General features: G+C 44.5%; 1 protein-coding gene across 2 annotated transcripts in view; it reads right to left on the minus strand.

Annotated features, from left to right (window-relative positions):
- Positions 1-25,179, minus strand: part of DYM (dymeclin) — a 235,364-nt gene that overhangs the window by 142,249 nt on the left and 67,936 nt on the right. For both annotated transcript variants that reach the window (XM_069880980.1, XM_069880979.1), the window contains exons 8-9: positions 4,366-4,548; positions 382-560 (exon numbers count right to left, since the gene is read on the minus strand). In XM_069880980.1, the coding sequence (XP_069737081.1) occupies positions 382-560; positions 4,366-4,548 (362 nt within the window). The remainder of the gene's footprint in view (positions 1-381; positions 561-4,365; positions 4,549-25,179) is intronic.

Here is a 25,179-nt window from a genome sequence, read left to right on the forward strand (position 1 = left end):
CCCTCTGCAGGGCCTCTCTGCCCTCAAGAGCATCAACAGCTCCCCATGATTTCATATCCTCAGCAAACTTGGCCAGTAAACCCTCAAGTCACGCATCAAGGTAATTTATGAAGATATTAAAGAGTTCTGCCCTAAGATGGATCCCTGCTGGGAACTGGTTGCTAGCCCAATGTAACCTCATTGATTAAGACCCTTGCCCAGTACTACCTTTTACTCTAGTGACAAGTTTAGCACCGTACTCCAGAGATGACACAGTGAATAATAAGTGAGCTAGAACCTATAGGCCCCAAGACAGAACAGGAGACACTGACAGCTGGTGACGCTCAAGCTTCCAGGACCAACCCCTCGTGATGAGCGTGAGTAAAGCAGACCAACACTTACAAGATTTTCTATGTCCGTGCGTGCCAACACGTACGTCCGCATGTTGCAGTTTTGATGCAGAAGCATGTACAGAAGAAGAGTTGCTTGATCCGATTTCTGCTGCTCACACAATGCTGTGTATAAACTGTTAAAATTAATCTGGAAAGCGTGTGGATTTGATGATGAAATAGCAGTGCTATCTGAAATAAAGAAATAAAAAGAATCTTTAACAAATGCCTTTACCTTCTAGCTGTTTATTAGCCTTAAAAAAGTCTCTGGGGGGTAATATTTTATGCAGACATCACAGGAAGGAGGAAACAGAAGCCATCTGTGACTTTTATCATCAATGGTCAGAAACGTTAGCAGGTTCTCATGGAGCTCTGGTTGTGCCAAAAAGCTGCGGTAAGAGCTCCAGCAAGACACCTGCAGCCACAAAAGACACTCATCTTTCTTCATAAGGCTATTCTGTTCATCCAAAAAGCTCCCACTACTAGAAAAGCAGACAATTCAGGAGCTGCTGCAAGGAGAGCAGCTGTAGTGACTTCTTTGGAACCAATGCTTAGATTCATGTGCAACCAAACCTCCAGGTATAGTTTAATGGCATCACAGTTATCTCTTTCCTGGCATGAAGAGCAGATACACATAGGTCAAAACTATCAGTACATATTCAGTGAAACACACGTGTTGTCATGACTTCACAAGAAGTATGTGTGGCGAGGTGTTCAGTGGGTTGATTTAAAACACCACATCACATAAATTTAAAACATCACTTACAGTAGCAGCAGTTTGTTCATGCTTACAATGCAATCTGTGCCAGGGCTGGAAGCAAGGATACAACAGATTTCTGCTCATAGAACATTTTCACAAGAAACCTTACCAGTATCAACAAAAATGTCCATCAACAGAGATTTCTAACACCTAGGAACTTTCTGTATTGAAAGAGTTCTCAGGCACTAGGAAAGGCTGCCCATGAAGGTATTTGAGTCCCCATCCCTGGAAGTGTTTAAAAGATGAGTAAATGTCGCACTTGGGAACATAGTCTGGTGGCTGGTTTGGCAGGGCTGGATCTATGGTTGGACTTGGTGACCTTAAAAACCTTTTCCAACCAAAATAATTCTTTGATTCTCTGACCATCAATGCACCAGTTCTCATGCCAGAGCCAGATTCACATCTTTAATGAGCTTTCAGATCTCCCATACCCAAGAGATTTTGTCTTTGCTTCCTCCACAAAAACCCCACTGAGAGAATAATGTGTTGTTCCAGCACAGAGCAGGTTCATCCCTCAGCTCTCAAAAAGCGTCACAGACATTTCCATAAAATGTTTTCCTGTCCAGCTCTGTTCAAAAACATCCAAGCAAAACATGCATCCTCCATGATGATACATGAAGTAGAATAAGTCTGATTTATTTCAGCATCCTGGCAATGGAACACAAAGGCTATCATTTCTGAGCACACAAACAAGTGATGCATACAGAAAAACTACAGCGATTTCATATGCTGGGAACAACAGCAGTTTGGATACTGACATATACTACTGCTCCGGACTTAAAAATTTCCCTATGAGTATAAACAAGATGTCCAAAGTTGAAGAATTTAAATAAAATTCCTTAGGTCCCACAAAAAAACAGATTACAGATTTATGAATTGCTTATAATTTATTAAAAATGCTTTAACTGAGGAAAGCTTTGCTGTATAAAACAGCAGGACAATACTAGCAGTGATTTGTGGAGAGATCTTAAGGGGCGGAAGGAAAGACTCACAAGAATAAAGGGGAAAAAAAGTGCAAATCCGAAACTTTGCTTTTTTACAAGTCATTTTACAAGCAAGTGGCATTACGACAGCCGACATAATAGGCAGCAGTTATCGCATTTCATCCAAATCTTCTCTTTTCCTCAAATCCCAGAAGATTTCTGACATTACAGGCTGCATCACCATGGAATACAGCGAGAACAGTGTCACACGCACACACCCCTGAACAGGAACTATAAGCCAATGCAAATCTGGCTCTTAAATGACAACTCCCGTGGTTTCCTACCAACCTCTTCGACTCTTCTGGAGAAACCTCTATACTGGTAGAGGCTGACCAAACAAACGCTCCCTACACTCACCGAGATGTGGGCGTCTTACTTCCCCCTTTCCTTTTCAGCCTGTATTCTGAGCAAAGTTTCTAAATATAGCAGCTTTCAGGTTCAGAATATGTTGTAGTTGTCACTTATTTTGAACAACGTCTCCACCCTCTTTGGAGGGAAAAAGTGCCTGGAAAATCTGGAGCAGCCCCACAGGAGCCCTGGCTCCCCCTGGATTTCTGGGGGCCCGGCAGAGACGACGTGCCGGCGAGTTGCTGCTTCTCTTGGCCTGGGTGAGGGCGACGGCTCCAGCCATTCAGCTGAACTCAGCAGGAGGCACTGGAGCAAACCCTTCTTTCTGCAGGAGTCGGGAAGCACTGCCGCATGCACAGAGGAGAGAGGAAGCCTGCTGGCGATGGAAACGCTGCCTCTTCACAAAATGATGTACCTAAAGGCAGTGGAGAGACCACAGCCTGGTTTTTCTGAGCTGCCATTTCTGTCCCTAAGCCCCTTCAAATACTGACTGCGATCAGGGACCGAGTCGTTAAAAACAATCCTGCTTCAGCATGGACTAAACGGGGCAACAAGAAAGCTGGGGAGGGGTTCTTAGGGTTAGGATGGTGGGGGACAGTTTTAAGCTGAAAGAGGGGAGATGGAGATAAGATCTTAGGAAGAAATATTTTGCTGTGAGCGTGGGGAGGCCCTGGCCCAGGTTGCCCAGAGCAGTGGTGGCTGCTCCATCCCTGGAGGGGTTCCAGGCCAGGTTGGATGGGGCTTGGAGCCCCTGATCCAGTGGGAGGTGTCCCTGCCCCTGGCAGGGGTGGGACTGGATGGGCTTTGAGGTCCCTTCCAACCCAAACCCTTGTGTCATTCAATGATTCTACAATGCCAATCGAAATCCTAACAATCTCTAAAATATTTCTAGGTAAAGCTGACTGAAATTATAGCTCAAAAAAACCCCTTAATGAGTAATGGAATAGAAAATCTCCCCTCAGATAAACTGAATGACTTAGAGGTACCGAAGTGCCTCACAGGTTATCATGCAGCAGCTGAGCTGTGCTGAGTGGTTCTGTGTGCGCTGTCAACCTGCACAGAGCCAACCACAAGTAAAGCTCTGTGACTCAAACTTGAAGAGAACTAAGTGTATGGATAAAGTATGTATGAAAACAAACACACTGACTCCAAGCCCAGCTGTCTGGCTAGTCCAGGCTATATTAATGCATCACTGCATCCCAAGCAAGACCCTCTGCAGCTGGACACCGACTCAGCACAGCATCGCACCTAACATGCAGACTGAAACCAGCCTTCTCAAAAAACGGGGAAGCACTGAAACAACTCCAAAACTTTTGTATATACAAGTCTCATGGAAGTGTTCAAGGCCAGGCTGGATGGGGCCTTGAGCAACCTGATCCAGTGGGAGGTGTCCCTGCCCATGGCAAGGGGTGGAATTAGATGATCTCTAAGGCCTCTTCCAACTCAAATCACTCTATGATTCTATGAAAGTGTTTACCTTAACCTGTTCCTCCTCCCATTTGCAATACAGTCAGTGAATCAATCCAGTTAAAAATTCAATTGCTTCTCTTAGCTCTGAGGAATACAACTCCAGCCAAACACTATTTCCTCAAGAGCAATAAAGTTCTAGAGGAATCTTGCAGACTCTTGGAATACAGACTGACTTACAGGTCAGTTCTATTTGTATTTTATGAAATGATGAAGCTTTCTGATAATTTATTAAGTCTGAAGGAAAGAGAATCCTTCTCCCTCTACCCTTCTGTTAAGTTCCCCCCTCAAAACTCCCAGAGGACAACATACTACTACTGCTTTTCCACAGGCTGGCTGGAGGGAAAACAAACAGTGGAAAGACAACCTCTAAGCAGTGGCAGCAACATAACACTTCATTTTCATCAGTTCACACTCAGAAGAAAAAACAGATACAAACCTTGTGTGTTCTTGAAGGACATAATAGCTTGCCTGTAGGGATTTGGTGTATCTGGAGCATCGGTCAGATTAGCCAAGACCAGCAGAAGCAGCAGACTCTGGTTAGCAAGCGGTGAGCACTGCTCCAGCTGCGGCGTGGGTTTACTCCCCACCCCACCCAGCGTGAAGACTGTCCACAGGCCAGCTAGAGAGAGAAAAAAGGTAAAGTATTACGGCTGTTCACATTCTAACAAACAAACCTCATTTACAGAAAAAGATAGCATCTGTTTGGCTACTTGGTTTCTCAAGATGAAAACTTCAAGAGCAGCGCAGCAGCGGGTGCGGAGAGGGAGGAATTAACGGATTACTGGAAATTCAAGAAAAATAGGTCATAGGAATATAGGAAAGGGAAATTAGGAGAGAAAACAAACCATATGTGTAAGGGGTGAACCTTAAAATCAGAGCAGACACCAGCTGAAGGACTCATGTAGCAATCCTGATTGTGGTCAAGCACTGGCAGAGGCTGCCCAGGGCAGTGGTGGAGTCTTCTTCCATAGGTATTCAAGAAGTGTGTGGCCGTGGTGCTTTGGGACTTCACTTAGTAGGCACGGTGGGGTTGAGCTGATGGTTGGACTGGATGATTTTTGAGGTCTTTTCAAACCTTGATGACTCTGTGATTCTATGATTCCATGATAATGCCAACATATTGAGAGTAAAAGGAGCTTCTATGTTGCCTTTTTAATAAAACCAACTTAGTCCATCATAGAATCACAGAATTCCTAAGTAGGAAAAGACCTTTGAGATCATCAACTCCAACCACTACTAAATCACATCCCTCATCTGCCCATCTTCAAAACCCCGCCAGGGATGGGGACTCAACCACCTCCCTGGGCAGCCTCTGTCAGGGCCTGAGAACCCTTCCAGTGAAGAAGTTTTTCCTGATGTCCAATCTGAATCTGCCGTGGTGCAACTTAAGGCCATTCCCTCTCTCCTGTCCCCTGTCACTTGGGCAAAGAGACCAATATCCACCTCTCTACAACCTCCTTCCAGGCAGTTGTAGACAGTGATAAAGTCTCCACTCAGCCTCCCCTTCCCCAGGCTAAACAACCCCAGTTCCCTCAGCCACTCCTCATAATCCTCGTTCTCCAGCCCCTTCAACAACTCCATTTCCTTCCCTGGCCATGCTCCAGGGCCTCAAAGTCTTTCTTACAGTGAGGGTTGGTAAAATGAACCCAGGATTTGAGGTGCAGCATCATCCTCACATACTCTAATTTGAATAAACTCAGCATATTTAGGCAAAACAGAGCACCAAAAAATACTGCTGCTTGAACTAGAACCTTTTGATTTAGAGTCATGGAATCATAGAATCACCAGGTTGGAAGAGACCCATTGCTCATTTTTGTGGGTAGGTAACATAATAGCAAACAATAAACTTCTTAGAAAAAAAAAAACCAGTATCAACAGCAATTTAAATTTAAATGATGGTATTATTAAACTATATTTTTGCATCCCTACATTAGACAAAACAAGTTGAAAAAGCACTCTGCTTCGAAGTACTTATACTGCTGTGAAATTCCTTTTTAAGATATTGTAAATAAGATGTAAAGGTATGGAAATACAGATTTCTTGCAATAACTGGAAGTCAAAAACCTTGTTAAAAAGTAAAGCGACAAACCACTACTGATACTATCAAAAAAACCAGACTTGGGTAAGCAAGCACATTTTTGTTGTCTTGCAACTGTGTTGGAAACACAGATGTAACAAAAGCACTACAACTTCATTCATTTTAGACCTGCAAAACCTGATTAGGTACAGAAATGTAAATAGCTAGTCATTCCACACCAGCTCTCAAACTTTGCTCATGAACTGCAGCAAGAACTGGCTTAATGGTAGGGGGAATGGCTTTAAATTGGAAGGTGGAAGATTTAGACTAAACATGATGAAGAAAAACTCCACAACTGGGCCCTGGCCCAGGTTGCCCAGAGCAATGGCTGCCCCATCCCTGGAGGGGTTCAAGGCCAGGTTGGATGGGGCTTGGAGCCCCTGATCCAGCGGGAGGTGTCCCTGCCCATGGCAGGAGGTGGGACTGGATGGGCTTTGAGGTCCCTTCCAATCCAAACCATCCCATGATTCTATGATTCTAAGAAAACACATTAGCATGCCCTCCTCATTATCTAGATGTGTGCATGTATGGTGCACTTACAGTTACAGTAATAAGGCATAAAGCATAAAGCCAGTATAAAGCACCTGAAGGCCGCTCATTAATACTCTCATTATCATTGTGTTTGAGCTTTGATGTTTGAGCCTGAAATCCAGGTTGTTTTTCATATTTAATCCTTACAGCATTAAAAAAAAATTACTCCAATACAGCATTTAAAATAACTAACTTAAATACTAAACTACTACATTCGAAATTCCTGTTCCTAATTACAGCAGTGCTGGTGAATCAACCTGATTGGCTACGTACCAAAATACTGATTGAAGAGACGGGAAGGGAGAAGGAGCAGCAGGGAAGTACTAGGGGACTCCTCTCAGCCACCTCCAGCAAGTCCATAAACCTCCATTTCCTTGCCACCACACGTATTAAACTGGGTGGAAAAGATTCAAAGCCCCAACACTGAAGCAGAGATGCTGCAGACTCAGCATCACTGGGGAAAAAGTCAGGGGAAAGATTGAAACTTGTCCCTTCCAATGTCTATGGTGATGCCAGACAACTCTAGAGTTACTGGTCCTCTACCTGTATCCCACCTGGAGTCCTGACGCATTCCCCCGTGATAAGAAGCAGCCTCTCCCCATCACACTTGATTACAATTTTACTTACTTTTTAGCAAGACCTATTGGGCCAGAACAAGGAGTGAGTGTTTTAAACTAAGCAAGGGAAGATTTAGACTGGATATAAGAGAAAAATTCTTTACGCTGAGGGTGGTGAAACACTGGCCCAGGTTGCCCAGAGAGGTGGTGGCTGCCCCATCCCTGGAAATATCCCAGGTCAGGCTGGATGGAGCTCTGAGCAACCTGATCCTGTTGAAGATGTTCCTGCTCCTGAAGGGATGTTGGACTGGGTGACCTGTAAAGGTCCCGTCCAACCCAAAGCATTCTATGATTCTGTGGTATTCAACCCCAAATACCTGACAAACACTTAATTATTTTGAGCGTACCTTGAAACTTTACAGCAGAGACTGCGCATTTAATCAAATTCTTCATTTAATAGGTCAAAGTCTTGAATTATACAGCATAATAGTAGGAAATAATCTCAATTTAAAAAGAACCCAAATCTTATTTCCCTTTTTTTAAAGTCCTAAATTAAAAATCAATTACAACTTTCTTAAAGAAGACAGAAACATTTAGAAAGTTCAGCTTTAATTCTCCTGGTTTGTGAGATTCAAGGTATGTGGACAAAACCCCATAAGTCATTTGTATGCAAAACTTAAGTACAGTATAACTAATTAAAAGAATTTGAAGTACTCTTAGCCCTACAAAATTTCAAGCCTGCCATGGAGTACTTTTCTCCAAATATAATTACAGAGTCAGGTTTTGTAATAAACCAATGCTCCCTTCATCAGCACAACCGCAAGGCAATTAGTGCCGTGTCAAGGGCAAGGAAACGAAAGCCGTTCATGTTAAGCAGCTTCAAGGAGCTCTTATAATAAAAAAGCACTATAATTACAGCCTCCTTAGCAAAAATTTCATGTTACATTAATAATCCTTTATCGCCGTGTTTTTTATCCACCGTCCTTAAATCAGAAAAAAAGCTCAATAAAAATGCTGACCAAGACGTTGGTTTTTAGAGTCACATGAGTTATCCAGATAAGTACATGCAAAGCAGTTGTATTTTAGAACCCAGAAATGATCACATATTTATCGTCACTAGTTAAATCTGACCCATTTCCTCTCAAAGTTTAGTGTAGTTCTCAGCCAAAGCAGCATTTTAGGTTTCCATCACCCCACCCTTCCATGGCCGGCATCTTCCATTACTACACCTTTCCTCAACAGTTAGGAAAAGAGGGATATGGCCAAAAATACTGGTGAATAAGTTGAGTCTTCCACCAGGGAGAATGAGGTAACTATGTCCAAGAGAAATCTGCACACTGATGTATGACCCAAGCAACCTCCTGAAGTTCGGTCTCTTGTTGGCAAGTGTGTTCCTCCAGAAAAGGAATCCCATGATAATGGGTTCACAATATTCCTTTCAGTTCCAAAATGCAATGTCAAATTAGGTGCTAAGTATTGGTTGGTGCTTGCAACATGCTCAAGTTAAGAGACATTTCTAGGCAAAATATTGTTTCTGATCATTAACGGCAAATCAAAGTGCTAAAAAGATACAGAGCTTGGGAGGACAGAGATAAGTAGTCATTGCTCCTAATTGTGCTTACAGGTTCTCAATAACAGAATCATAGAATCCCAGAATGGTTTGGGCTGGAAGGGACCTCAAAGCCCATACAGGCCCCCGCCCTGCCATGGGCAGGGACACCTCCCACTGGATCAGGGGCTCCAAACCTCATCCAGCCTGGCCTTGAACCCCTCCAGGCATGGGGCAGCCACCCCTGCTCTGGGCAACCTGGGCCAGGGCCTCCCCACCCTCACAGCAAAACATTTCTTCCTAAGATCTCATCTCAATCTCCCTTCTTTCAGCTTCAAACCATTCACTCTTATCCTATCCCTACAATCCCCAACCAAGAGCCCCTCATTAGCTTTCCTGGAGCCCCTTTCAGGACTGGAAGGTGCTCTAAGGTCTCCCCAGAGCCTTTTCTTCTCCAGGCTGAACAATGCCAGCTCTCAGCCTGTCCTCGTACAGGAGGTGCTCCAGCCCACGGATCATCTCTGTGGCCTCCTTCGGACTTACTCTAACAGGTCCAAGTCCTTCTTGTGCTGAGGACTCCAGAACTGAACGCTGTACTCCAGATGAGTGCTCACAAGAGCAGAGAGATACCTACAAGAAGGCACAATCTTCTGCCTTGCCCTGCTGGTTAGTATATCAATAAATTGTGAGCCATAATTGCAATATACTCAAGAGACATTTCTAGGGAAAATATTGTTTCTGATCATTAATGTAAGCTTTCCTGAGATATTCGCTAGACTACCTGTAATTCATTGACTAAATCGCCTTTCTCACTTCCCAACAATCAACATAAATGCTTTGTAGGTTAACTCTCCAAGCTCTCTCCTGGAAAGAGCTGCTACTTGTTTCAAAGCGTCTTCCTGGAAAAAGGAGGACTTTCAAAAAATGTTTATTTAATAACAGTTGCAAAATTCAGCCACATTAATAATTGAACTTCATCAAGTTGTCCTTTGAACAGTCTATCCTCCATTAAGTTTAAATATTAAATTCCAATTAATGCTGGCATAGCCTTTTTGACTGTGGCCATTTCTCTCATAACTGGAGCTTGATAACAGAGTGGATCCTTTCCTCATTCCCCCCCATGCACAACCTGAGTCCTACCATACTTCATTATCATCCTGCCAATGAGCACAATTGCCTTTGAAGGTATTTTGCAGGGTGCACCAGGCTGAAGTGCAGACAGGGGGCTGCTGTTGAGACTCAAAAGGAAGAAATAAGGGTTTTGGTAGACATGAAGATGTTCAGAAGATCTTCTTGATCTATTCCTGTCATTTTAGCAGTTCCAAAATGACAATCCTGCCACTTTCATGAAAAAAAATGGGAAGAATGCATCTAGACAAGACTGGAGAAGGTGATAAAAGGTGCTAAATACGATATTCAACAGAAAGGAAGTAACCTATGTTTCAGTAATCTCGTAGAATCATAGAGTCATTAAGGTTGGAAAAGACCTCTCAGATCATCCAGTCTGACTGTCAGCTCAACACCACTACGTTTACTAAGCTATATCCCAAGTGCCAGTTCTACAAGGTTTTTGAACCCTTCCAGGGATGGTGACTCCACTACTGCCCTAGGCAGCCTCTGCAGGTGCTCCACCACTCTTTCAAGGAAGATGTTTTTCCTAATATCCAATCTAAACCTCCCCTGGCACAACCTGAGGACATTTCCTCTCATCCTATCCCCTGTTACTTGGGAGAAGAGACCGGCACCCACCTCACCACAACCTCCTTTCAGGGAGCTGCAGAGAGTATTGAAGTCTCCCCACGGCCTCCTCATCTGCAGGGTAAACAACTCCAGGGTCCTCAGCTGCTCCCAGAAACTCTGGGCTCCAGTCCCTTTCGAGCCCTGTTCCCTTCTCCAGATGCGCTCCAGCCCCTCAATGTCTTTCTTGGAGTGGGGAGTGCAAAACAGAAGCCAGGATTCAAAATGCAGCCTCACCAGTACCGAGTACAGGGGGATGATCCCTTCCCTACTTCTGTTGACCACACCATTTCTGATCCAAGCCAAGATGCCATTGGCCTTCTTGGCCACCTGGGCCATTGCTGGCTCATGTTCAGCCTCTAAAGCAGCACCCCCAGGTCCTTCTCCTCCAGGCAGCTTTCCAGCTGCTCTTCCCCAAGCCTGGAGCTGCACGGAGCTGTTGTGGCCCAAGTGGTGCACCAGGCACTTGGACTTGCTGAACTTCATGCCGCTGGTCACAGACCATGGATCCAGCCTGTCCAGATCCCTCTGCAGAGCATTCCTGCCCTACAGTAAATCAACACTCCTGCAGAGCCTGGTGTCATCTGCAAACTGACTAAGGGAGCACTTGATCCTCTCATCCAGATCATTGATAAAGATATTAAACAAGACTGAACCCCAACACTGAGCCCTGGAGAACACTGCTTGTGACCAGCTTGGTTCAAAGTAATGCCCACCTCTGCATCCTAATTTCCTATTTATGAAACCTCCAGACTACAGAAGACTGTTCAATGCCACAACAACATCTAATGCAGCAGCAAATGAAGATTATGAAGAACTAAAGCAAAAGTGATTTTCTTTGCATCTAATTGATACCATCACGTACTTCCTCCACCAAAAGCAGTGAACACCACATCATTCAAAAACATTACAGTTACTATTTCATTCTTTTGACAGTCAAGCAGCAGCTTTGGGAACTTGAGGGTTGGGGCTTTTTTATTTAGTGCTTATTAAACATGTCACATTTCTGAAGTCAGTTCCATGGTTCTCACGTTGTGGTCTGATGAACACTTTCTGGTGGCCCACAGAGAGCTGGCAGTTCATGTCGTGCTGGCTCCCATCCTTGTTTCCAGCTGCTACATTGTGTTAGAAGAAAGCTAAAAATACATAAATACTTTCCTACGATTACTCTTCCATGTAAGCAATTTCTCAAGTTGCCATGGGAATGTTATGTGATAATGAATGGGAGAGGAAAAAGCCGTCCATGGAATCATAAATGGGAGAGGCTGATCCAGCAAGGCAACTGCTGTATGAAGATATAGCCCACTTAATGTCTCAAGTCAAAGCCATTATATATATTATAACCATGTCCTTACCTCCTCAGGCTGTTGATTGAGCAACTTACACTGCTAATTATGAGGAGCACCAGCTATACTTGCTTAAAAGACTACAGAAGAGTGTCACACTAGAAGGACAGGATGACATGCAAGAGGGACCTATACAGGCCGGAGGTGGGGGGGCTTTGTGACCTTCATGAGGTTCAATGAGGCAAAGGGCAAGCTCCTACACCTGGGTCGGGGCAATCCCTGATTTCAGTACAGGCTGGCGGAAAATGTGATGGAAAGCGGCTCTGAGGAGAAGGATTTCAGGTGGTGGGGGATGAGAAGCTTGATATAAGCTGGCAACGTGTGCTCGCAGCCCAGAAACCAACCGTGTCCTGGGCTGCATCCACAGCAGCGTGGCCAGCAGGGCGAGGGAGGGGATTCTACCCCTTTGCTCTGGTCTGGTGAGACCCCACGTGGGATCCTGTGTCCAGTTCTGGAATCCTCACCAACATAAGAAGGAGATGGAAATGTTGGGGTGCGTCCCCAGGAGACCATGAAGGTGATCCAAGGGCTGGAGCACCTCTGCTCTGAGGCCAGGCTGAGAGAGTTGGGGTTGTCCAGCCTGGAGAAGAGAAGACTCCAAGGGGATCTTAGAGCAGCTTCTAGTACTGCAGAGGCTCCAGGAAACCTAGTGAGCGACTTCATACAAAGGTACAGAGTGATAGGACAAGGGGAAAGGCTTTAAATTGGAAGGACAAAGATTTATATCAGACATTAGGAAGAAATTCTTCACAATGAGGGTGGTGAGACACGGGTGAAGGTGGCTGCCCCATCCCTGGAGGTGTTCAAGGCCAGGTTGGATGAGGCTTGCAGCAACCTGGTCCAGTGGGAGGTGTCCCTGTCCATGGCAGGTGAGTTGGAACTGGATGAGCTTTAAGGTTCATTGAAACCCAAACTATTCCATGATTCTATGGTTCTATTTAAGTTACTTGCATGCAGACGTCCTTCCTGTGCTGAGGATTCCAGAACTGGACACAGGACTCCAGATGAGGTCTCACAAGAGAGGAGCAGAGGGGCAGAATCCCCTCCCTCGCCCTGCTGGCCACGCTGCTTTGGATGCAGCCCAGGACATAGTTGGTTTCAGGGCTGTGAGTGCACATTGCTGGCTCCTATTGAGCTTCTCATCAACCAGCACACCCAAGCCCTTCTCCTCAGAGCCAAATCCTTTCAGGCTACCACTCGGTCCCTGATGCACAGTGCTGAACAAGGTCGAAGTCACATATGTCTCAACAATTTACATAGTGGACTGTTATTGCATGTGCTTTATTATTATTATACTTTACTTTCAGCATTTAACTCCCAAATACTACAGTAAAGCGGGTGCAACACTACAGAAAGATTAAGACCATGTTTTAGATGACTTTTAAAAATGTTTAAAACAAAAAAGTTGTAAAAGACACGTTATATAAACAAGTTGTTTTCTCCTGAGCACAACAGAACTATTAAGACTGGCTCACTGAAATGTATGATTGAGTATGACTTATTTGTGTGAGGCTTTTCACACCTAATAACACTAATCTAACAGGGACAAGTATTTCATCCTGCCTGCCAAGAAAAGCAGAAGGTAGTCATTTCTGCAAAGCCAAGCTCTGCAACACAAATTCTGCCGCCTGCCCCACTACTGATCACGATCTCTACAGCAATAGCTCAGTTTGTGTGTTTATCTGTGTTTTTAAAATGCACCCCAGGCATCTGATTTTTGCCCATTTCCACTGCTCCCAGCAATGCTGCAGCAGCACAGGAAAGCTGTGGGGGATGGCTGAGCTGTTGGAGCCACTGGAAAAAAAAGAGAGTCCAGCAAATCTCCAAATAAACTCTCCAAAAGCCACAGCACCGAGAAGCACAAATGTGTCTGAGGAGGCCGGGGCCGTGATGTCACTCGCACATTCTGGAAGCGGTTTTTCAGGAAATGAATCATGGAAGTAAGTGAAATGCAAAGACCTATTAGGTAACTGTGTGCTCATCCCCTACCAATGCAACGGCATTCCCTCCAGCGCATTTGGTTATTTTATCCAGCCTAATTTTAAGGGACTTGTAATGGAGCTCGAACCACATCCTTTGGGAAGTGTTCAGTAATTTAATGAACCTCAATGTTGAGATGTTTTTCCCTAACAGTCAGCCTAAGTATTACTTTGTTCAACTTCATCTACTTATTCCTCTAAGCGGTCCTATCACAGAACAATTGAATCATAGAATCATTCGGTTGGAAAAAACCTTTGAGATCAACAATTCCAACCGTCCCTGTCCACTACTGAACCATCCTTGAGCACCTCGTCTGCCCGTCTTTTAAGCCCCTCCAGGGATGGGGACTCCACCACCTCCCTGGGCAGCCTCTGCCAGCCCTGAGAACCCTTTCAGTGAAGAAGTTTTTCCTAATGTCCAATCTAAACTTCTCCTGATGCAGCTTGAGGCCATTCCCTCTTGTTCTATCACCTATCACTTGGGAGAAGAGACCAACATGTCCATTCAGGCAATTGTAGACATTGATAAAGTCACCCCTCAGCCTTCTTCTCTCCAGGCTAAACAACCCAAGTTCCCTCACCTGCCTGTATGTAACACCATAAGATGCTTCTTCCCCAGTTCAGTGCCTACATCCTCTAAATAAAAGGCACAGCCATGTCTCCTCTGTTGCCTAGCCAAGGTATATGCAGAGGTTTTCTTTCCATTCTTTGAAAGTCCTTCCCACTTGGCGTCCTGCAATTAAAGCCAGCTCCAACCCTGCCTGATCTCTCTAACATCACTGCGCTGAAAAAGACTACAAATACTGAACTGCATGGATTTAATGTAACAAACAAGCATACTCCTCATTTCACTGCAAAAATAGCGTATATTTAATTTTACATTATTTATCCTCTAGCACTATTCTAGCTCTAGATCTCAGGGGTTCTGTACTGTGACATCTAAGATGATACAGTCTTTTTTCAAGTCAGGAGCCCCATCTACACCATTACATTGCCTACCTGTTTAATTTTGGTTTGAACCTCAAAATAAGGAGAAGACTGCCTTCTCCAAACTGGGTGAAACTCAGCTGGAGACTTGCATTCCCATCAAAGCTTTTGACACCAGTGCTGTATCAGGAATGCATATGACACTGGGAAAAAAAATATTTCATGTGAAAATCTATAGAAACATTTCTAAACCAAGCCAACACCCTTCTCAGTGAAGTAACACAATACCTAGATAAGGTCTATTTAATGGCTTTAAACTGGAAGGAGGAACGTTTTGGTTAGATATTAGGAGGAAATTCTTCATGCTGTGGGTGGGGAGACCCTGGCCCAGGCTGCCCAGAGCAGGGGTGGCTGCCCCATCCCTAGCGGGGTTCAAGGCCAGGTTGGATGGGGCTTGGAGCCCCTGATCCAGTGGGAGGTGTCCCTGCCCACGGCAGGGGTGGGAACTGGATGGGCTTTGAGGTCCTTTCCATCCCAAACCATTCCATGATCCTATTTCTCTTACTTGCATGCAGACAATGAAGGATGCTGAAGCTTTGGAAACTTCTGAAGACATTTTTAATGTGTATAACATGGATCTGAGTGGTAGGCAGATCTCATAGCAGAAACCTTGAAGAATTAAGTAAAGCAAAGTACGTAAGTATATACCATGTTCCTGACTCATGGGGCTATAAAGCTGCCCAACAAAGCTAGAAATAAATCAAATTCGTTATATAAAAAAAAAATAAAAAAACCCACCACGTTATAGAAGAGAAACATGTTAGACAAGGAAAGGAATCTTCACATAGTTTTATCAGCTCCACTCCTGGCCCCTTGCTGGAAAAATCTGTTTCAAATCCTCTAGACAAAAGTGATAGGATTTCTGAGATGGAATGATATTCCTGCAGTGCATTTAAAGACTGTCCAGTACAACTGAAGCTCCAAATATTACCACAATATACAAAAAAATAATAATAAAGGTTTTATGGCATTATGTAAAAACACAACATCTCAGTATTATGAATATTTGAAACCTGAGAAACAAAGTGCAACCTAGAAGAGGGGGAGTGAGAGAAAGAGAGGAAAAAGAGAGAAAGAGAGAGAGAAAATGTATGAGAAATGTGGGAAAAACTGCAAATTCACTCAGTGTTGGATTCAGTTTACTAAAACTGTCTGACTCAATCAGCTGTCAGCCTTGGAACAGTAAACCAAGCCAACAACAAACTCACACAGTGAGATAATATAAAGGAGCTGTTGGGTATTGAGTTTTCTGGGCTTTTTTGGTTTGGGTTTTTGTTTGCTTTTTTTTTTTCATGGTGGGTGGTGCTGGTGGTTTTGGGTTGTCTGGGGGTTTTTGTCTAGGGGATTTTTTTGGTTTCTTTTTAATAGAGAAGTCCTCTGGCTTTTGCCCAGGGCACTGTCCTGGTACTTATTGTTGTTGTGGTCATAGTGGGAGGGAGGACAGTGCATGCGAATAATCCCACTGACAGCAGCATTTTCAGTAATACCTTTTGTCAACACAATCAGACAAAATCTGAGACAGAACCAAAGATGAAACCGTATTCAAAAACTATCCTGGCAAAGTGAGAGGAACTTTTGTGGCACTGATTTTGACAACAAAATGATTGAGTCACTGAACAAAAACACTACCAGAAACAAAGTGGATCAAAGAACCTATATGAGGAGGAGGGAAAAGACAGAGAAGTTTTACAAGCTGAGTAAAAAGGAAGAATTCATTTTTCAGAGAATAAGATCACAGGTCTTCAGTTTGATCTCCTGCTCCAAGCAGGGGCAGCTGTGGGCTTACACTAGACTGATCAGAGCTTCATCCAGCTGAGTTATGGAAGCTACCAGGAATTGATAGGGCACAACCTCCCTGGGTGACTGCTCCAATGCTCAACTGTCCTTATGGTCTTCACACATAAATATTTCCATAACCTCTTATTTTCATAGACTCAAAGAATTTTTAAGGTTGGAAAAGACTTCGAAGATCATCCAGTCCAACCATCAGCCTAACACCACTGTGCCTGTGAAACCATGTCCCAAAGTGGCATCTCTACAAGGTTATTGAAACCCTCCAGGGATGGGGACTCCACCACTTCCCTGGGCAGCCTCTGTCACCTCTGAGAACCCTTTTGGTGAAGAAAATTTTCCCGATGTCGTATCTGAACCAGCCCTGACACAACTTGAGGCCATTTCCTCTTGTCCTACTGCTTGTCACTTAGGAGTAAAGACCAACACCCACCTCGCCACAATCTCCTTTCTGGGAGCTGTAAACAGCAATGAGGTCTCCCCTCAGCCTGCTCTTCTCCAGGCTAAACAGCCCCAGGCCCCTCAGCTACTCCTCATGACACTGTATAGTGCAATCCATCAAGGTGAATTTATTATATTGGGATAGCTTTAAAATGCTTCAATATTTTAAGAAAGAAAGGAGTCAGAATAAGATGGGATTTTTCATGGTACAAATGCACAACGATGGCACCCACAGTGGCCTGGACAATAATGCCTATGCAGCCATGTGAGCTGGGGACAGAGAAACAGCACACTAGAAACAATAAATGTTGTAAGTTTGGAAATGGCAGTATTCTGAATGTAATAGTACTCCAGAGAATGAAAAGTGAGAAGTCTTTCAAGGGCTGAGTGTTCCCCATACACCTCATACAGACAATTCCAGGAGAAACTACCATCTGTCTATGCACTGCAGAAGAGGTTTCAGATCTTCATGTAATGATCATGGAATGGTTTGGCCTGGAAGGGACCTTAAAGATCACCCAGTTCCAACCCGCTGCCACAGGCAGGGACACCTCCCACTGGATCAGAATCATAGAATCCCTAGATTGGAAAAGATCTTTGAGATCATTGAGTCCAATTGTATCTGTCCACTACTAAATCATATTCACGTGATCGGGTCGGTCAAAGCCCCATCCAACTTGGCCTTGAACACCCCCAGGGACAGGGCTACCACTTCTCTGGGTAACCTGACCAGGGCCTCACCAAACTCATTGTGAAGAATTTCTTCCTAATGTCTGACATAAATCTTTGTCCTTCCACTTTAAAGCCTTTGCCCCTAGTCCTATCACTTCATGCCCTTGTAAAAAGTCCCTCCCCAGCCTTTCTGGAGCCTCTTTCAGTACTGGTTCAACACTGGAAAGTACACTAAGCTATCTTTGACCCTTCTCTTCTCCAGGCTGGACAACCACAATTCTCTCAGCCTGGCCTCAGAGCAGAGGGTCTCCAGCCCTCAGATCATCTCCATGGCCTCCTCTGGAACCATTCCAACAGTTCCATGTCCTTCTTACATTAGGGATTCCAGCACTGGACACAGGGCTCCAGGTGGGGTCTCACCAGAGCACAGCAGAGGGGCAGAATCCCCTCCCTCGCCCTGCTGGCCACGCTGCTTTGGATGCAGCCCAGGACACGGGTGGTTTCTGGGCTGTGAGCTCACGTTGCCGGCTCATGTCGAGCTTCTCATCCCCTGGCACCCCAAGTCCTTCTCAGAGCTGTTCTCCATCACATCATGCCCCGTCCTGTATTGAAACCGTGGATTGCCCCGACCCAGGTGTAGGAGCTTGCCCTTGGATCTTGGTAGAACAGAAAGTACTAACCATAAGAACAACAGGATCCTGCTGACTGCCAGACACCACTGGAAGCCTGGCTGCTGTTTATTGGACAGTTGCAGCCAGAAGTTTTTAAATAGCTCCTACTACAACAATGAACACTCTCTGCATTTATCCCCATAACCTTGTCCTCAAACAATTTTTGGCTTACTGTGCACTCAGAGAATTGCAAGTGCTTGCTGTCGCATCTCTATGCACACCTTGATCAACCTCCCTTGCAGATGAGAAACCTTTTAAAGCCCACTTAAGAGAATGGGGCCACCAGCATGAACTCCTTTCTATACCAAAAAGGGCAAATATTGATTTTTTTTAATGTAGACAGAAAAATGTAAGGGTTTTCATACATACATATAATTTTTTTATATAACCATAACATTAATTTAAATAAAATACAAAAAATATCAACCATAAACACGTAAATAAAGCAGAATAATTAAGTACTCAGCATTTATAAGTACACACTTGTAACACACACATTAAGCACATTTTTTCTCCAACTATAAGGTCTTCTATGGACAGTTCGCTTGAATTCCATGCAAACAGGTCCTGCTGCACATCAAACACAACATTAAGACCTCACTTGAAAAAATGCAGTGTTCAGTTACAGCGTTAGTAAAAGCCCGTAACACTTTCTCACTCTTCTCCTGCAATGCCAATCTATTCCAATCCTGAACCACAGGATACACAAGCAACACAGGTGTTTACCATTTTAGGGACCTGCAAGCATCATGGCTCTCTACACCGGCCCTCAGTTCCCTTTTCTTGTTTATGCAGATAATCCCATCACAGGGGAGAGTGTTCAGATTTGCTCATTGCAGGTGAGTTGAAATGGATGACCTTTAAAGGTCCCTTCCAACCCAAACCATGCTGTGATTCTATGATTTTCCTTTTTACCGCCAATCTTTATTTCTTAGGTTCCAGCATTATTTTTAAATAGTGCTATTAGGGTATGAGACTTTTTAACTACTACTTTTGAAGCGTCACCCTCAGAAGAACTTCATCCCTACATAGAACGGGAAGAAGAAATTCAGGCTGCCATTAGTAGACATGACCTGTAACGTTGCCAGACAGACTGAGGAATCCAACAACTGAGTTTTCCAGAGCAGTTAGTGTTTTGTATCACTTAGCAAGTTTTACACGCTGTTCCTGGTGACTTGTGACTGCAGGCACCCAGTTCAAAATGAACCTGTTTGCTAAGTGAGAGATGAGAACATGAGGAACATGGGACAACAGCTCCCAGGAAAAATTCCCTCTGCCTAAGGTTATAAAAAATAAAATGCAGAGAGGCAACAGAGAAGTTTGGTTTGGTTTTTTTTTTCTGGATTCACTTGTCTAAAACACAAGATAGTTTTCATCTTTCTGTTCCCTTACTTGTGGAACGTATGCAGCTTAGTTTCCATGGCATATCATGACAAGACATCTTGTTCCCAGGAGGACTTCAAGACTCATTTTTGCCACCACTCAAGGGATCAAATCCAGGCTTATGTTCAAGTCCAGTGTTCAGGAAATGACAAGGGTCAGCTACAGCAAAACTCAGCATCTCTCTATACATGTTTGACCAGGCAAGAACTAAGGAATTGTGATGGAGCAGGATGAGGTAAGGGGTGAATTCACTGTCTGAATCACAGAATGGTTTAGGTTAGAAGGGACCTCAAAGCCCATTTAGTTCCAATCTCCTGCCATGGGCAGGGACACCTCCCACTGGATCAGGTTGCTCCAAGCCCCATCCAACCTGGCCCTGAACATCTCTTACCAATACACAGAAGCAACAGGCATCTTGGTTTTTAATCCACCCCAGCCTGTCCCTATGTTTGCTCGAAGCCATAACTTTTTGTAATGCAGTGAGACAATGTCCTCCTCTACATTACCTGCCACATCAAGGACAAGAAAAGTCCCCAAATATAAACTCTCCTGCTTGAAAACTGGTTTACCAGCAACTGGATGAAGCAACCACAGGGAAAGTCCTCCCACTATCCTGGATTCAGCTCACAGACTTGATGAGAGGGGCCATATCCCACATCTCACCAGCATGAGTACCCTGACCCACTGGAAGGTGTCCCTGCCCATGGCAGGGGGTAGCAACTGGATGGGCTTTAAGGTCCCTTCCAACCCTAAACCATTCTGCAATTCAGTGATGACACCATAGTGAACATACTTCATGAAAAGTCAATGTTCAGACAATTCCACTGCCAGGTTTTCAATAAGTTTCTGCTCAAGGTATGCAAAAAGCGAGTTTCAGGACCTTGTAACTTTGCCAGATACAGTAAACTTTAAGAGGGATTGCAAATGGCACATCCTTGTCCACGGTTTCACTCCCCTAAGCCTAAAATCTCAAGAGCCCGTTCCAAGGCATGAAGGCTCTACAACTCCTCAATAAAACAGATGTAAGAATTCAGCACTGGTTAAATAACATTTTTCCCTAACCTCATTCTCAGAAACAGAAGAACTGTTTCCAATTAAAGCAGTGCCACAAAAATATAAAAAAAATCAGTGTAAGGAAGATACTCAGCGTGAAAAGTTTCATCACAAACAACTGAACTTTGAAAGAAAATTATGAGTAATTGAAAACTGGATTTCACTACAGAAAGTGCTACATAGTCTTATCTGTATCCTGGGCTGCGTCCAAAGCAGCGTGGCCAGCAGGGCGAAGGAGGGGATTCTGCCCCTCTGCTTCACTCTCCTAAGACTGCACCTGGAGTCCTGTGTCCAGTTCTGGAATCCCCAATAGAAGAAGCAGATGGAACTGTTGGAATAGGTCCAGAGGAGGCCACAGAGATGATCCGAGAGCTGGAGCCCCTCTGCTCTGAGGGCAGGCTGAGAGGGTTGTGGTTGTTCAGCCTGGAGAAGAGAAAGCTCTGTGGAGACCTTAGAGCAGCTTCCAGTGCTGAAAGGGAGCCTACAAGAAAGGCCATGGAGGGACTTTTTACAAAGGCCTGGAGTGATAGGGAGAGGGGTAACGGCTTTAAATTAGAAGGGGGAAGACTTAGATTAGACATTAGGAAGAAATTCTTCACGCTGAGGGTGGGGAGGCCCTGGCCCAGGTTGCCCAGAGAAGCTGTGTCTGCCCATCCCTGGAGGGGTTCAAGGCCAGGTTGGATGGGGCTTGGAGCCCCTGATCCAGTGGGAGGTGTCCCTGCCCGTGGCAGGAGGTGGGACTGGATGGGCTGTAAGGTCCTTTCCAACCCAAATCATTCTGTGATTCTGTGATCTATAAGCATCAGTACCAGCTCCAGCCATATCAACAGGGTTAAAACAGTACATTCAATGAAAAATGACAGAGAAAAACAGTCCTGAAGAATGAAGTCCCATCCCTACAACAAGTGCACCACAGGCAAACCAGGCTAAGCCTTCATTATGTTGACCAGCAGAAAATGCCACCTCAGAAGAAAGAATCCAGTCTCCCTTCTAACTCTTCAGAGCAGGACATAAATTACTGACAATGTTGGTGAGATCTTTTATCTATCAGCTGCCCTTTGCCTTTGGTCTCTGAAATGAAATGAACTCCAGTGGCATCAGAGAGTAAAAAGTTTTTGTCACCAGACACCACAGTTGGATTCAAACAAAAAAAAGGGAGCTGGAATACACGATATCATATCTGAAATCCTCTTTGTTTAGTGTTTGATAGGAATGGTTGGACTCAATGATCCAGTGGGTCTCTTCCAACCTGGTTATTCTATGATTCTATGATTATGCACCTCATGCCTATTAAGTATTTTTTGTCTTTTGGGTAGACGGCCAGCATAGAGGGGATGGTTTGGGGAAAGGTTTTGGCGTATCAAGATTGCTGACTAAAAAAATACAAGACTCCGCCTTTATATACACACTTTTTTTACAAAGACATGTTTTTTTAAAAAAAAAATTAATAGTTAACACTGAAATTGAAGGGAACCATGTGCTAGAAATCATCCACTTCACTATTAAGGACTAAAATCACACATAAGTTTTGGTTCCAGATACCGATTTTCCAGTTGTTATTAATCTACCTTATGGAACTGCATTTCTCCCAATACGATGAGTTACACTTTTAAAGGACCTTTATTTTGTTTGCTGCACACGTGCCCAGTTCCAAAAAGTTTCTTCCCCAGTATCCAAAAATGTTTTACTGCAGGACAAGGGATTCCCTTAGGCTCTTACTCTTTCTAAGGAGTTTGCTGTGGTACCAAGTCATGAAGAATAAAGCATTTGGTCTCTTGAACCACCATTAGGAAATGTCAAGAACTATTGGTGACTGTCTTCTCTGCTGTCACCTATAACGTGTCCATGCCCATGCTTGAAGAAGAAAATCACAGAATCATACAATTACAGAATGGTTTGGGTTGGAAGGGACCTCAAAGCTATCCAGTTTCAATCTCCTGCCATGGGCAGGGACACCTCCCACTAGATCAGGGACTCCAAGCCCCATCCAGCCTGGCCTTGGACCCCTCCAGGGATGGAGCAGCCACCACTGCGCTGGGCAACCTGGGCCAGGGCCTCCCCACTCTCAGCGTTAAGAATTTCTTCCCAATGTCCAGTCTAAATCCTCCCCCTCCCAACTTAAAGCCATTCCCCCTCATCCTATCACTACAAGCCTTTGTAAAAAGTCCCTCCTCAGATTTCCTGCAGCCTGTTCAGGGTACTGGAGGGCCGATATAATGTCTTCCCACTGACCATGTCTTATATGGAACAAAAAACTTCATATACCCCTTTATATAACCTACAATGCAATTCTTATTCTGTACAAGACCAACCTAAGTGTTAAAGAAAGCAATCTGAGCTGCAGGACTGCCCTCAAGGCCAGACAGCACCACTGCTTCCAGGGCTACCACACTCACTTTTGAGAAGTCCTGCAGATTTTCACATAGCAGTCTCTTCTACGGACGATGTTTGGCAACCCCTATCCTAACCAGGCAAGCCCTAAGCTGTACACAAGCTCTGCAGACCTCCAGCAACAGCATCTGTCTCTCCTGCAAAGCAATTCTTTTTCAGGCTACTTGATTTTCAGTAGATAATTGAAATACTGTAATATTTTCCGAGAAAACATTTCTGCTACCCCTGACACTCACTCCCTATTCATACAATCATTACTCAGCGAACTTTATGCAAAATCACCAATGCTACCAACCTCTTTGGTTCCTACATTGTCTTGCAAGCTCCAGCCTCATGTTCAGCGCTGTCAATCAGTACCCACAGGTCCTTTTCCACCTCACAGCTTTCCAGCCACTCTTCCCCGAGCCTGGAACACTACATGGGCTTGTTCCATATCCTTCAGGAATACTGACAACAAGCTTACTTAGAAGGGAAAAATAGGTTTTGATTGCCTATATCCTAAACTCTGAACACAGAATTATGATTAGCAAGGCCAGACAGCGACACGTAAATGCTGTATACACATCCTATAAAATAATCTGAAATGGTGGTAGTTAAGTGGAAATCTTACACAAATTATCACACGCAAACAACATGTTTTATTAAACTTGAAGCAAGGCCTAGCAGTTAAATCATGAGGATAAAGATCAGGACACTGGAATTCTATTCCAAGTTGTAATGTCAACTCACTGTATAATTTTAGTCAAGCTGTAAGCATGTTATTTCCCCTGCTTCCCATATCTATAAAAATAAGATTTTTCTACTTAATAAGGGCATTTACCTCTTGATGCCCTTGGTCTGAACATGTGCTGTCTGGTCTTGTTAAGGCACTGGACAATATCCATTTATCATCTCCTCTGAGATGCCAGCACCACAAGAATCATAGAATCATGGAATCATGGAATGGTTTGGGTTGGAATGGCCCTCAAAGCCCATCCACTTTCAACCCCCCTTCCAACACCTCCCACTGGATCAGGGGCTCCAAGCTCCATCCAACCTGGCCTTGAACCCCTCCAGGGATGCGCCAGTCACCACTGCTCTGGGCAACCTGAGCCACGGCCTCACCACATTCACAGCAAAACCTTTCTTCCTAAGACCTCATCTCAATCTCCCCTCTTTTAGCTTTAAAATCGTTCCCCCTCATCCCATCCCCATACTCCCTGATCATACGTACTGATCCCCGTACTCCTGATCGTATGCCCCTCCCTAGGTTTCCTGCAGACCCCATTTAAGCATCAGAAGGCTGCTATAAGGTACCTTAGCAAAAGATTTCACTTGCTTTAGCAAAACGGCTCTCATAATTGCAGTTCCCCATGGAGTCGTGGAGTGAAATGCCATTTCTGTAACCAATCCTTAGCTTTATAAGCAATTGTAGAATCTGGACCAATGAGCAAACATCAACAAGTATCAATGAGCATGCCAATTAATGCTTTTGGAAATAAATATAACATTGGGCTGTTATAAATTGAATCCCAGGTTCAGTTTGGGCCCTGCTCTATAAGAAGGACATTGAGGGGCTGGAGCACGTCCAGAGAAGGGAACAGAGCTGGGGAAGGGGCTGGAGGCCAGGGGCTATGGGGAGCAGCTGAGGAAACTGGTGGTGTTTAGCCTGGAGAAGAGGAGGCTGAGGGGAGACCTCATTGCTCTCCACAGCCCCCTGAAAGGAGGTTGTGGTGAGGTGGGTGTTGGTCTCTTCTCTCATGTAACAAGTGATACGATGAGAGGCAATGGCCTCAAGATGCACCAGGGCAGGTTTAGACTGGATATTGGGAAACATTTCCTCCCTGAAGGAGCAGTGAAACACTGGCAGAAGCTGACCAGGGAAATGATGGAGTCACCAACCCTGGAGGGGTTTAAAAATTCATGTAGAGTGGCACTTTGGGACATGGTTTAGTAGGCACGGTGGTGTTGTATTGATGGTTGGACTGGATGATCTCAGAGGTCTTTTCTAACCTTAACGATTCATTAATTCCATGAGTCAGGTGAAGGAAAAACAGCTGCAGCTGCCATGAGAAATCCTGAGCTAACATTCCAATCACTTAAGAG

The sequence above is a fragment of the Phaenicophaeus curvirostris genome, chromosome Z (genome assembly GCF_032191515.1).
Source record: "Phaenicophaeus curvirostris isolate KB17595 chromosome Z, BPBGC_Pcur_1.0, whole genome shotgun sequence".
NCBI classification, from domain to species: domain Eukaryota; kingdom Metazoa; phylum Chordata; class Aves; order Cuculiformes; family Cuculidae; genus Phaenicophaeus; species Phaenicophaeus curvirostris.